Source organism: Myotis brandtii, unplaced genomic scaffold, assembly GCF_000412655.1.
Source record: "Myotis brandtii unplaced genomic scaffold, ASM41265v1 scaffold251, whole genome shotgun sequence".
Classification (NCBI taxonomy): domain Eukaryota; kingdom Metazoa; phylum Chordata; class Mammalia; order Chiroptera; family Vespertilionidae; genus Myotis; species Myotis brandtii.
Window position 1 is genome coordinate 308,977 of NW_005359516.1, and position 11,713 is coordinate 320,689.

Here is an 11,713-nt window from a genome sequence, read left to right on the forward strand (position 1 = left end):
GGGCGGCTCGGGCTGGGGGCCACGGGTCACCTTGGGGACCCAGCGAGTTCGGGCGGCTGGGTGGGTGGGTGCTGGTCCTTCGGAACTTGAATTGGGCGCGGCCAGAGCCTGGGCTCTGAGCCTCATCTCCCTACATCGAAGCAGGGCTCTCCCTTACCCCCACTAACGCCGACCAAGAGGAGGAGGAGGAACCACTAGAGATCCTGCAGGCTCTCCCTTACCCCCACTAACGCCGACCAGGCGGCTGAGGGAGCGACCAAGAGGAGGAGGAGGAACCACTAGAGATCCTGCATGCTGTTGATATGTATGTGAGCACATATGGTAACACACATCCCTACACGCGGGCTCACACGCAGGCACAGATGTACATAGACAACCTGTTTGCACCTACACAAGCACAGAAACATATATACCCACACACATACGTATACCACGCTTAATTTACACAGATGAGCAAATGCAAAGGCCAGGCAAAGATGTGGCGGGGGTTGGTAAGGGGGTGTTTAGTGCTAATCCAGGGAGGCTTCCTGGGCATGTATCTGCATCTGATGGCAAGTCCTCACTCCCAAGATAAAAGGATGCATAGCCCAGTGCCAAGGCAATGGGGCTCTACCTGGTGGCTGATTTGGGCAGTAAACAAGGACAACTAAAGCCAGTCAGTCCCACCCCGGCACACAGTAGTGGTTTGGTGGTTTGTTGATTGACCGATGAACCCGTGGCCGCAGCTCTCACCCTTCTGCATTCCTCAGTCTCAGTGCGCTAAGGAAACCAGAGGCTCAAGTTTAGGTGAAACATTACACTTTGGTGCTAAAGAGAAGTTCCCACACCCCAGAAAAACCTGGTTCTGGCAATTCTCTTCCTCAGTGCAGTGGAGCTGGAAATAGTTGTTCATTCAACAACCCTTATTGTGCACCCACTATATCCTAGCCACTGTGTTAGGTAATGTGGATACAGCATGGAATGAAGCTATAAACTTACGGTCCTTGCTGTAGTGGAGGAGACAGACATTAAACAAAAAATTATGAATACTCTAGAATTACAAATTATATTGGAAGTATCAATGGAGAAAAAGTATATTTTGAATGGGCATAAAAGGAGGGCAATCATAGAGCAGATTTCTCTGCGAAAGTGACTTTTAAGCTATGACCTAACAGATGAGTAGGAGTAAGCCAGGTAAAGAGGTAGAGGTGGGGTGAGGTGAGGGTAGAAAGCCTCCCACAGAGAACAGCTTGCAAGAAGACTCAGAGTGAAGAAACTGAAAGGAGTCCAGTGTAGCTTGAACAGAGGAAGGAAATAAGGTCGGAGTAGCAGCCAATGGCCAGATAGAGCAGGGCCTTGCAGGCCATAGTTGAGTTTAGATTTTAAGTGCAAAGGGAAGCTGTTGATGGGTATTGAAGCCATGGGAGCGGTGACATGATCATATATGCTTTAAGATGTTTTAAGAATATCCTTGGCTGTTGTTTGGGGAATGGACCTTAGAGAGCAAAAAGGGAAGAAGGTAGACTAGTCAGGACAAGAAATGATAGTCGGGGCCCAGGAGGATGGCAGTGGGACCAGAGAGTCAACTTTTCAGTTTTAATAGAGTGTTTTGTACCGAAACTAACACATCTTCACCTGGAAACTCTCAGGCCCACTTCCTAGCAAAGACAGATTAACCCTCAGAGAGATCACACTAGTCTTCCTGGCTCACCTTTGCAAGCAGCAGCAGTTATAAATCTGCCTGTACTAACATTTACTAACTCTGTCTGTATCAACTCTATCCTCCCCAAGGCAGGGACCATCTGTCTCACCCACCTGGAGGACCCACTTGGCTGAAACTGGGTCCTGAGGCCCTGACTATAGACAGCCTACTTGCAGACACAGGTCCATGGAGGCTTCTCATCTGTACTTTTTACTTTTCAGGCTTACGCATCCATGATTATTTGTACTTCCAAGTGCTGAGTCCTGGAGACATTCGATACATTTTCACAGCTACACCTGCAAAGGATTTTGGTGGCATCTTTGTAAGTTCGGGGAGGATCCCTCCTCTCTGATCCTGTCGCCATCTTCTCCCCACTAAGCTGAAGTGATCCCTTTCCTCCCTCCAACCAATACTTGAGTGCTGGGACATGGAAGGGAGCAGTGCAGGGGCTGCAATGCAGGAAGGAAGGGCTTCCAGTTACTTCCCTGGGCACCATGGAGGGACCAGTTGTCCTTGGAAACATGAAACAGTGAAAAACCAAGGGCCCTGCTAGCTCTACCTGGTGCAGGGGCTGCAGTGCAGGAAGGAAGGGCTTCCAGTTACTCCCCTGGGCATGGAGGGACCAGTTGTCCTTGGAAACACGAAACAGTGAAAAACCAAGGGCCCTGCTAGCTCTACCTCTGAATGATATAACTTAAGGCAAGTTACTTAATCATTCTGGGTCCGTTGAACTCCCTTGCCTGTCTCCTGGAAAGGGATAGGACAACTATTTTGTGAGAATGAAGTATCCAGCACACAGAAACCACTCCACACCTTTTCTTCACACCTAGTGAGGAACGGATGGATAGGATGTCAGCCTGGTCCTAAAGCAGGTGCGTCTCCTCACACGTCGACCTGTCTAAATGTCTTTCAGCACACAAGGTATGAGCAGATTCACCTTGTCCCCGCGGAACCTTCAGAGGCCTGTGGAGAACTCAGCAACGGTTTCTTCATCCAGGACCAGATCGCTCTGGTGGAGAGGGGGTGAGGAGTGGACAGGCACTGGCGCAAGGGAAGGGCAGGAATAGGAAAGCTCCTAAGATCAATGATGGTGGTGGTCCTTTGAAATAGTTTTTAAATAACTCATCATTTTAAGTCTCTTTAAGGTTATCCATGCTTTTTGGGCATTTATTTATGAGCCTTTATGAAAAATTGTCCATGGTCCTTTCATCCTCCTAGGGTGATGGCCTAGGGGAGGGGTAGCTAAGACCCTGCCTTTCCTTTGATCTCATCACCTTTTCCAGGGGCTGTTCCTTCCTCTCCAAGACCCGGGTGGTACAGGAACATGGCGGGCGGGCAGTGATCATCTCTGACAACGCAGTTGACAATGACAGCTTCTACGTGGAGATGATCCAGGACAGTACCCAGCGCACGGCTGACATCCCTGCCCTCTTCCTACTCGGCCGAGATGGGTGAGGGCTCCTTGTCTCTGGAGGTCAAGGGCAATCACCAGTCCCTCCCACAAGCCTCATCTTGGGGTGAACCAGTTGGAGGGTCAAAAGTCCTTGGGCTCTGGATGGAACTCCCAGTGATGGGGACAGTGGGGCATGATGGGGTGCTGAGAAAGTGACCATCCCCACCTCTCTTCATGCCCTCCCAGCTACATGATCCGCCGCTCCCTGGAACAGCATGGGCTACCATGGGCCATCATTTCCATTCCAGTCAATGTCACCAGCATCCCCACCTTTGAGCTGCTGCAACCACCCTGGACCTTCTGGTAGAAGAGTTGGTTCCACCTTCCAGCCAGCTCTAGGCTGGGAAGGGGAAATCCAGAAATTCTGCTGTTTGGGACTTGGAGATAGCATTTGGGGATAGGTGGAGCCAGGTAGAGGAAAAAGGCTTGCACCTTTGCTAGGCTAAGGGAAGTCACACCACTGTTCTCCCTTCCCCAGGGCCCCCAAGGGTGTCTCATGCTATGGGAAGATGCAAGAAACATGCCTCAGGGCTTCTTGGCTAGAATATGGAACAAAAGGGGCTAAAGGCAGGTGGCCTGAAAGCCATCTGTGACCTGTCACCTCTCACCTGGCTCCAGCCTCCCCCACCCAGGGTCTCTTGTGTCCTTCACAGCAGTTACTGGGGTGGTTTAAGGAGCTGGTGTTTGAGGACTTGATAAACCCTCACTGACTTTTAGCAATAAAGCCTCTCATCAGGGTTGCAACTGTGTCCTAGAATAAGAGCTCATGGGTGGGAGGGCCTTCAAACTCACCCATCTGGCCCCATGCCCTTGTGTTGAGGGGAGGAGATTGAGGCCCAGAGACAATAAATGACTTGTCCAAGATCTTTTAGGACCACTACTCAGATTGCTAATCTTGGATTCCAACACAGCCTCCTGCTTAAGATCTTAGGAGCCATAATCCCTGGGGAGAAGGCTCATCTTGCTGCCTAGTGCTGGGGAACCATGCTTGCCCATGGAGGATCCTTGCTCTGGGGATTTAGAACATCAGCAAAGCGGAGTGTAGGTGAGACCAGAGATGAGCCTAAACTGGGGAGCTAGAGCTCCCACCTCCTGCCATTATCTGGTCTACCTTTCGAGCCTTTTCACCACCCACGACTGCTGCGTGCTCCAGCAGCTTGTCAAGTCATTCTCCACCAAGCATGCCTTCAGAGCCTGTCACCACTCACATTTTATTGAGAAGAGTGGGCAGGCGGGGGTAGGAGGGGATGCTGGCTGCTGTGAAGGAGCAAGAACCCAATAGGCCAGACAGCAAGGCTCCACCTGGCTCATAATTCCAGGGAAGGGCCTGTGGGCAGGCACCTGTCTTCCTAGGATCCCTTAGCAGGGGGATGTGAAGACCCCTTAGGGAAGGTAGGCAGAAAGGAATCGCAGGTGATGGGTTATAATTCCTACAGCTTCCAACACAAGAGTGAGGGGTACTGCTAATTTGGGGTTGGAGGATACAGTCAGGGCTAATCTCCGAGTATCTAACCCAGCTCTTCTAGGTTTCTGGAAGACTTCAGTGTTCCTTTGCGGAGACCTTAAAGATGGATTGAGGCCAGGAGAGCCCCTAACTGACCCATATTCAACTGGTCCCAGGGAACCATTTGGAGCATCCTAAGGAGCACAGGCCTGTCACCCCCAGGTCTCAGCCATGCTGCTGGAGTCTTCAATGGGAAGTGGTGTGAGGAAGGGGTAATGATCGCCCACACGCCCCTTCTGAGGGAAGCAGAAGCCTTTTCCGTACCCTGTGGGGCCAGCCACTGTGCCAGGGCCTGAAAGGCAAGGCACAAAATAGAGATTCTGGAGTTTGGGGGAGGAGTTAGTCTCCACTCCCCCAGATGTCCAAGGAGAGGAAGGTAATTCCCCTGGCTCAGTGTTTCCTGGCAGAGCCTTAGGGAAAGTGTTCTGGAGGCCCAGTTCCTCTTTCCTGCCTCACCCAGCTGTGCTAGTAGTAGTCAGGCAGTTGCCCTTATAAACTACAACGATGGGAGGTGGGGAAGGTGAGGGCAATGCACCCCCTCTTCTTTCTTCTTCAATAAAGTAAGGCTGTTCTCAGACTGCCACTTTGTACCCCCTCAATAGCAAGTAGAGAGGGGTGAGGCCTCAGATGGATGGGAAGGTGCAGGCATGGGGCCAAGGGGGAAGAAATACTGTTAGGCCCTGACCTTGGTTCCAGCCGCTCACACTCTGGAATGGAGTACATCAGGAGGAGGCCAATTCTGAAAGGCTCAGCCACAGCGCAGAACCTGAGCCACTCAGCAGCAGTGTCCAGGGCATGAGGTCTGGTGGGGAGTGGAGAGCCTAGGGTCCAGCCTCTGTCCTACCCTCTGGCAGAAACAGCTGGAATGGGGGGAAAGCAGGCAACGGGAGTGGGGAGTTCCTTCCAAGCCTCTTCTCTGGGGGAAGGCCCCATATTCTGGCAGAGTCTGGGGTAGGGCCCCTTTCAGGCATGGTGACATCACACATCGGTCATCTCGTCCCCCAGCTCTGCATCTTCTGCCTCTCCTTCTTCCTCCTCTTCATCCTCCTCCTCTGAAGTCACGTTGGGTTCATCAGCTTCTGCCAGGCATTTGGGGCAGGAACAGACAAACAGATAGTTCTCCCTGCAGCGGATGGGGGGATGGTGAGGGTGAAACGTCAGGCAGCCCCTGGGATAGAGGATCTGAGCCCAGCTGCCCACCTCGTCCCCAGCAGGCACCTGAGGATCTTGTGGCGGCTGTGGCGGCTGCGCTCCCGCTGGCAGCAGTCTAAGTAGCTGATACAGATTTCCTGGAAGGCAGAGGAGAAGTGGGGTCCGACAGTCTGTGCTATTAGATGGGATGAGGGACTCCCCAATCACTACTCTATCTCCAATTTCTGCTCCATCCCCCAGGGCCTGAGCTGCCCTTCAGTGAAGGGGTGGGCTGCCCCGATCCATTCCTCTGTGTCCTCAAGAAGCAGGTCACTACAAGGCTCTAACAATCTACATATGAGGCAGAGAGGGGACTGCAGTTAGCCTCAGGCCAGGCTTAAAGGCATTAAGGGCAAGATCAGTGGCTGGGTTTAGAGGTTATCTTGGTGAGATGCAACTTGTCCTGGAATGTTCAACCAGACTGTGTGCAGCACTGACAACCAGGACCCCAAACCCACACTAGCTCCCCATAGTCCAAGCCACAGAGCTATCTCCTGCTTTCTTAGAAGTTGCAGTCCTTCGTCACAAGGTAGCTGGGGACAAGAACCTGGCACACGGCTGTTTCTCAAACACTGCTCTGAGGCTTTCTGGAGTAATTTTTTAAGAGGTGGGGTTAGAGCATATCTAGGGGCAAAAAGACTCATGCCCTGGGGTGTGGGGGGTTCAACTCAACAGCCTGAACTTAAGGCCCTAGCCACTGCCACTCCCAATCTCTAGAGAACTTGCAAGGCCCACTGCCACCCCACCCCCCATGCTCCCCACAGCTCCCGGCCCCCTCACCTCTCCTGGCTTAATATCCTCCAGGGCGGTGACATGCAAAAGGAAGTTGTTTTCTGGGAAGGAGGTCTCTGCATTGGGGACACAGCTGTGGTTGCCTGGGTCAGGAGAGGCAGGTAATGAGGATTGCTGACTAATAAAAACAGCCTCAACTCTGCAGAGCACTAGGTCCCATCCTTCCTTGTTTTCTGGAAGGATGGGATCTATCTGGGGCTGTGCAGATCCTGGAACTCAGGTTTCCTGACTCCCTGTCCAGTGCTCTTTCCTGAGACCATTGAGACACAAGTGTATCCCACATCGCTCCCTCTCCCACCTCCATGTCTGCCCCTGCTTGCCTCCTCACTGGCCACCTTGACTCTCAGTCGTGTTCCCAGTGTCTCACAAAAGAGGGACAGGGCTTTGAAAGGGCTGCCCGTGCCAGACCACTAACTCAGTCCTGTCTGCTACTGGTCATCTGGTAACAGGTGAGCCCAGCCCTCTGAGAGCCTAGTTTGGAAGGGTAGCGTGGCTCTGGAACCTGGGAAGAGGATTTGCAGTGAGGAAACTAGAGGGTGGGAGGCTGGGAGCTAGAACAGACAATAGTCTGAGCGCACTACCCCTTCCCAGCAGGTGGGGACTGCCTGCTAGCCTGAGTTCCCTCCTCCCCGGCTCCTAAGGGCTCCCAGGCGCTCACCACACGTCCCTGCCAAATTTCGCAGGGCAGTGGTGTGCACAGCTCATGCTTCCCTTGAGAAAATCAGAGCTCAGTGCCCTGCAGAGCACAGGGCCTGACCCACTGCGAGTTTTTATATATAAACATATATTAAGGCACCAGCAGTCCAATGAATGAATGAATGAATGAATGAAAAACTGATGGACCAAAAAGGACCAGAGGAATCTCCAAGGGAAGCTCAGATCTAACCCCACTCCCAGACTCAACCCCATCAGCCTAGAAGGAGCAAAACAAAAGAGATGAACTGTGACTACGAGGGCACCGCTCCTCAATGTCAGGACTCACAGCAGCTCTGGAGCACAAAGAGGCCTGATCCTTCACAGTTAAGGAACTCGCCAGTTGCTGTAAGAAGTAATATGCAGGTGTTATTCTACCCATTTTATAGGGAAAGGAAACTAGGTTTATAAGGAAAGGCACTGCCTCACCGTCCTGCCGCCCTACCACACGAATGAGCTGATCCCGACCATTTCACCTGAACTTACATCTCTGAGGCATGAGCCTTGCTTTTCTGTAAATGATAGCGCTCTATTTGTCCAGCACTCCCCCACCCCCAGCATCGAGCCTTTGCACAGATCTCAGGCCCATTTCTCATCTGAGTGTCCCTCAGACAGATCTGAAGCTTCCCACAGGCACACAGGATTCTGTCCCCCATCAGCTCAGAGGTCCCTGGGGAAAACTGTGTCCACTATTTGACCACGGGGGTGGGGGGTGGGGGGGTGGTGTCTCCATTTCACCCACCTGCCTCGATGTCCTTGTACAGCTGGTCAATGAAAGCATCCAGCTGCTCGCGGTCCTGTGGCTTCAGCTCCAAAGCGTCACAGGCATGGACCCACTGGCTCAGGGAGCTGGGGGTCCCAGGCAGCAGTGGTTGGAGAGCAGGAGGCCCAGCTAACAGGGCTCTCCCCTCCAGGCAAGTTAAACCCATTCCCTTCTCCAGGGTGGGGGCCCCGTCTTCCCCACAGACCAAGAATCCCAATCGGAGCAGACTCCACCAGCTCAGTCTTTCTGACCCCCCATCACTATGTGCAATGTAGCACTCTGGCCACAGAGTTGCACCCTGTCCCACCTAGTCTTGAAGGGAGCTGTGGCTACCTTCCTTAGTCCATTTCCCACCTAAGCCCCAAGGGACAAGTCCAATGTATCTGGAACAGTGTCTCCTAACCTGGTCCCAATTCCTTGGCCATTGGTCCCAACAAGAGCAAAGAGAGACCGGAATCCATCTGGAGTGAACCACTGCGGGGGAGAAAAGAGAGATGAGCACTCAGGTTCCAGCCACTTGTTTTTCTTCCTGATACAACTCTATGTTCAGGCAGTCTTCTGTGAGTCAGTCCCAGCCCAACTCCCGAAGACCAAGTCAGCTGTCGCTTGGCTGACCCAGTTGCCCGTGGAGAGCTGGAGTGGCTGGGGAAGACACTGTCCCACCCTCCTCACACTCACCTGGCTGAGAGCTTCCTCATAAAGGGCCTCTGTGAAGAGTCTCCGCAGAAGTTCCAGTTGGCCCTGGTTTAGGAAAAACAGGGAGACACTTGCATCCCTGAGGATTTCCCATCAGCACCCAGGCAGGGCCCAGACGACCTTGTGAGGGAAGGAAAAGGGCCAGCTCTGTAGACTGAGCTTTCCCTGGGGGCAAAGGAAGGCCACAGTCCTTATTTGCAAAGAGCCATGGCAGTCCACTGGTCTACTTCAAATCAGAGTGGCAAACCCCAAATCCCTCCCTATTTTCCAGCCCTCATTGCCAGCAGGGCCAAGGAAGCCTGGCTTCGAACACCTGTTCTCACCACCAGCCTCCAGCCACCCCTAACTAGCCTCCAGACCAGCCCGACTCTCCCCCTCCACCCTTTCCTCAGAACTCAATGCAGGAAGACCCACCCCAGATGCCTTTTCACACATCTGCCTCCACCTTCACGCAGCTCCTGCGTGGAAATCCACTGGCCTCAGATTTTGTAATTCTTTGATTGGCAGTGGGTACTTACTGCTCCCTGACCCTGTGGACCCCCAACCCTCCATCTTTCATTATACCTGATACACCCACTGCTGTCCTATCATATCAGGGCACCCCTCCTTCCTCTGTCATTATCCCACTTCCCAGTTTTTGGTCCACATTAGGCCATGAAGTTAAATAATGGCAGGAATGTTAAGTCCTCTGAATAGATTTTTCACTAGGAAGGGACCAAATGTGGAGCTCCCTCAGGAAGCCACAGAATATTCCAGGCTATTGGGGTGGAGGGGGCATGGGAAAAGACCAACCTTGAATTTGTCCCCCAAGAGTTTGTGGACAATTTCTTCCTCCTCATTGGCCGTTTTATTACAGAACTGGGAGAAGAGCCTGATCCAGCGATCCTTATCCTTAGCCTGCAGTGAACAGATGTTTCAGGTCACATCACACACCCCTGTGCATGCATGTGTACACGTGGACTCAGACACCACATCCTTACTGCCACTGTCGCCCCTGCATCACACCTGAGCTTCCAGGTAGACCCTTCCCTTGGCCTGGGACTTCTTTCCGACCCTGTATATCCCCAGCTATCTCCCCGAGCTGGGGCCAATCTAGCCAATTCAACACTTGAGCAACAATAGTAATAGGAGGGGTTAGCATGGCTTCTCTCACTTTATGTAAGAGACACAATCCTAAAAAAGTGGTGCTTACAAACCCAATGCATGAATTGCTGCTGCACAAGAATGTCCTCTCAGAGGTCAAAGGCTATAGGCCAGATGAGTGCCCACTCCCCCTGCAGATGTATGGTTATCAACCCCTAAGGTTTCCGTAGGAAGCAGCTTCCCTTAGAAAGCCCAGAGGAACGCTGCATCCCAGCAGGAGACTGAGGCCGAGGGTTGAATGAAGCCTTTTCCGCTTCCCTGCAAGGGTCAGGTGGGCTCACCTGCTTCACTGTGGCCACCATCCGGGCCATCAACATGATGCTAGCAGTCTCAGGGGGGTAGTGAACACTCCTGGGGAGAAAGAAAAAGGTTTGGCCCATGAATTCCCTCCAACTAGCTGTTTTCAAGGAAGTCCAGTCTGACTGCTACAGACTGGAGAGAGAAAGTCATCGGCAAGGGCTTGGACAGGACTTTACATTCCTATAGGCTTAATGGGAAAGTGTAAAATGTTGAGGACAGTGGGACTGACAGCTCAAACAAAAGGCAGGGGGCTGGGTAATGTGACCTCTGTTTAACCGTAAGAATGGGGTGGGGGAATTCTGGGAGATGGTAACTTAAGAAAAATGGCTGCATCTGTTGAGCCCAGGCAGGGAGGCAGGGGAGGGAGGGGTAAAGGAAAGAAGAGATGAAATGCCACCTACCTCCATGCCTCCTGCAGCTTATTGAGAGGATGCAGGGGGTCATCCTGGGAGGGGCCTGGGCACAGGACCCGATGGTATTGCTCAGCTGCTGCCAGCCGACATTCTGCACTGCAGTACATCACCTGTGGGAGGGGTGGAGGTCAGCACCTCAGGCTGGTGAAGCACAGATGTCCCAGGTGGTACTCACCTCCTCTACCTGCATTCCTTCCACAAACAGCCCCTGAGCAGTGGCCCAGGGTACTGCGACACGAGAAAGCATACAGTGCTCTGTGGGCACAGGAGGGGTCCCCTACTAACCCAGGCTTGGAAAACCATGGAAAGAAAGAGAGCTTAGCAGGTAGAGGGGAGAGCCCCCCAGGATCTTAGGAAGAGGACAAGCTCCCATCCAGCCTATTTAGACAATGGGACTGGAACAAGAGGATGAAACTGCAACAGTAGCTGAGCCTTTCAATGTCTTATCCTACATTGTGGTTCTCAAGGGCTGTGACCAGGTCCGTCTTCGCTGCTGACTCCCCAAAGAGGACTTCAGCTAAGTTCTCTTCCATCAGTCCCTTTCCGGTACCCTCCCCAAGGACACTCACCTGGCAGTGGGGACAGTTCTGGTGGAGGTCCTTGCGCACAGTGCACAGCTCAGGGTGAGGCAGCACCTGGCCGGGTTTCCCCGTCAGCCTCCGGGCATTCTCCTCTGCCTTCTCCAGTGCCCGCAGGCAGTGGTCACAGGCTGAGGGAGAGAGCCAGACATGACAGTGTCTCGAGAGCAGGGTCCACATTTGTCATTTTCACAGCAGTATCCCAGGGCTAGAATAGTGCCGGGCACAGAGTGGATACTCACAATGTTTAGAAAGTGAGGAAATGAATATGTTAAAGAATGTAATGAAAGAATGAATTTCATATGCATTCAAAAGTAGAGGATTAACCTCTTCCCTCTCTGGAGTCCCCACCCTGCCTGTCACAGGCACCCTGCTTCTCAATGGGACTTAGTCTGTGGGGCTCCCATCCCTTCCCCCAGACTGGGCTTTCCCCACATTTTGGAAAAAAGTGACCCTCCTTCCACAGTTTATCTCTGGCCTAAGAAAAGAGTGGGGGGGGGGGGGGG

The 11,713-nt window shown here is 52.8% G+C and overlaps 2 protein-coding genes across 2 annotated transcripts in view; one reads left to right on the top strand and one right to left on the bottom strand.

The window, feature by feature from the left end:
• Positions 1–1,745: 1,745 nt before the first annotated feature.
• Positions 1,746–5,213, top strand: PRADC1 (protease-associated domain containing 1; the record flags this gene model as incomplete). The annotated part of the gene is made up of 4 exons (XM_014540929.1): positions 1,746–2,003; positions 2,595–2,704; positions 2,965–3,132; positions 3,321–5,213. Coding segments are annotated over 4 exons (657 nt in total), but the record flags the coding sequence as incomplete, so codon positions are not given.
• The window catches only part of SMYD5 (SMYD family member 5), an 11,948-nt gene continuing 4,561 nt past the window's right edge, over positions 4,327–11,713 (bottom strand). Inside the window, exons 3-13 of the mRNA XM_005867748.2 lie at positions 11,199–11,338; positions 10,618–10,739; positions 10,198–10,267; positions 9,566–9,670; positions 8,756–8,818; positions 8,481–8,551; positions 8,057–8,163; positions 7,604–7,660; positions 6,610–6,704; positions 5,857–5,927; positions 4,327–5,761 (exon numbers count right to left, since the gene is read on the bottom strand). Coding sequence (XP_005867810.1) covers positions 5,617–5,761; positions 5,857–5,927; positions 6,610–6,704; positions 7,604–7,660; positions 8,057–8,163; positions 8,481–8,551; positions 8,756–8,818; positions 9,566–9,670; positions 10,198–10,267; positions 10,618–10,739; positions 11,199–11,338 — 1,046 coding nt within the window. The 3' untranslated portion in view covers positions 4,327–5,616. The remainder of the gene's footprint in view (positions 5,762–5,856; positions 5,928–6,609; positions 6,705–7,603; positions 7,661–8,056; positions 8,164–8,480; positions 8,552–8,755; positions 8,819–9,565; positions 9,671–10,197; positions 10,268–10,617; positions 10,740–11,198; positions 11,339–11,713) is intronic.